General features: G+C 62.1%; 2 protein-coding genes across 2 annotated transcripts in view; one reads left to right on the top strand and one right to left on the bottom strand.

Moving 5' to 3' along the window:
* Positions 1-196: 196 nt before the first annotated feature.
* VDBG_03706 (conserved hypothetical protein) lies at positions 197-634 on the top strand (the record flags this gene model as incomplete). Its single annotated transcript, XM_003005707.1, has 1 exon — positions 197-634. The coding sequence occupies one exon, from the start codon at positions 197-199 to the stop codon at positions 632-634; it is 438 nt and encodes a 145-aa protein (XP_003005753.1).
* Positions 635-1,055: 421 nt separating this feature from the next.
* VDBG_03705 (predicted protein) overlaps positions 1,056-1,302 on the bottom strand; it is a gene marked incomplete at both ends in the record, with an annotated part of 849 nt that continues 602 nt past the window's right edge. Inside the window, one exon of the mRNA XM_003005706.1 lies at positions 1,056-1,294. Coding sequence (XP_003005752.1) covers positions 1,056-1,294 — 239 coding nt within the window. The remainder of the gene's footprint in view (positions 1,295-1,302) is intronic.

The raw sequence follows: 1,302 nt of genomic DNA, 5'->3' as shown, positions 1-1,302 counted from the left end.
ACAGAGACGACGACGACGACTACTACCACTGGTGGTACAGCCGAGTACGTCGAGTAACTCCATGCCTGCCCTTCATGCCTCTTTGCATGCCTCCTTGCATGCCTCCTTTCATGCCTTCGCCAGTTCCCGCTGACCACGTCTACAGGAGGGCCGCATCGTAAAATGGTCCCTCTTCCTCGCCTTCTTCCTCCTCCTCATGGGCTACCTCATCGGCGGCTACCTCCATGCTAAGCGTCGCCTCAAGAAGGGCCTCCTGCCCCTCGCCTACCACCGCTGGATGGTCCGCCGCGCCGTCCTCGCCCAGGTCGACCCCCGCTACGGACGCCCCCACCAGCAGCCGGCTTACTACGCCACCTACCGCCCCGGCTACGGCGAAGCCTACGCGCAGGGCCAGGGCCACGGCGGCTACGGCATGCAGAACATGCCGCCCCCGCCGCCCATGTATGACCCCTCCTCGGCGAGGCCGCCCATGTATGTCCCGCCCGAGGGCGGCAGCAAGGTCGACCCATCGCAGACATATGGGCGTGAGAGCTATGCGCCGCCGGCTGGGCCGCCTCCACCTCAGCAGCAGACGGGCGTCGCGACGAACACCACGGGGAACACGAATCCGTTTCTCGACAGGCCGCAGGCGTGAAGAGATGGGTGGGGTTGAGATCAGGTGACGGGATGACATGATGAAGATGAAGGGTGGGGATTTCGGGTCAAGCTGCACTCAAGTCATTCCCTGTCGCAAGCGTTGCTTACTGTTTTGTCTTTCTGTTTCCCTTTCCCTGAAAGGACTGTGTGTGATATAACGATTGTGCTGAATGGTAGTGTATTTTCGCTGCCGTACTGCTACTACATAGCTAGGAAGTCTTGGGACGGAAAAAAAAGGAAAGAAACCCTAAACCAAGAAACGCCTCCCATGTGCCGTCATTGGCGCCCCCGTGTGCCGTCATTGGTGCCCCCATGCGCCGTCGTCGTGTTTCTTTTTCATGCTCTCGTGGTGGTGGAAAAAGTTTGTTTTTGTACATGGTATATCGTTGCTGCTTCCCGCCATGCACACTGCGCCACGCTCAGTCCAGCTCCATGGCGTCCGCATCATCGTCGTGCCCCGTCGCCATGGGCTCGACCCCCGTGCCTTGCGCCGCCATCAGGCCCTGCACGACGCGAGGGTCGAGCCGCGGCGGCATCTCGACGACGTCGCCGCAGCCGTCCCGCTCGAGGCGCTGGCGGGCGCGGGTGCGGGCGCGCGACTCGATGATGCCTTGCGCACGCTGTCCTTTTCGCTCGGCACGGTCAGCGACGCCGGGTCCTGGTGAA

Source organism: Verticillium alfalfae, genomic scaffold (assembly GCF_000150825.1).
Source record: "Verticillium alfalfae VaMs.102 supercont1.4 genomic scaffold, whole genome shotgun sequence".
Lineage (NCBI taxonomy): Eukaryota > Fungi > Ascomycota > Sordariomycetes > Glomerellales > Plectosphaerellaceae > Verticillium > Verticillium alfalfae.
This window is presented reverse-complemented; position numbering and strand designations above follow the sequence as displayed.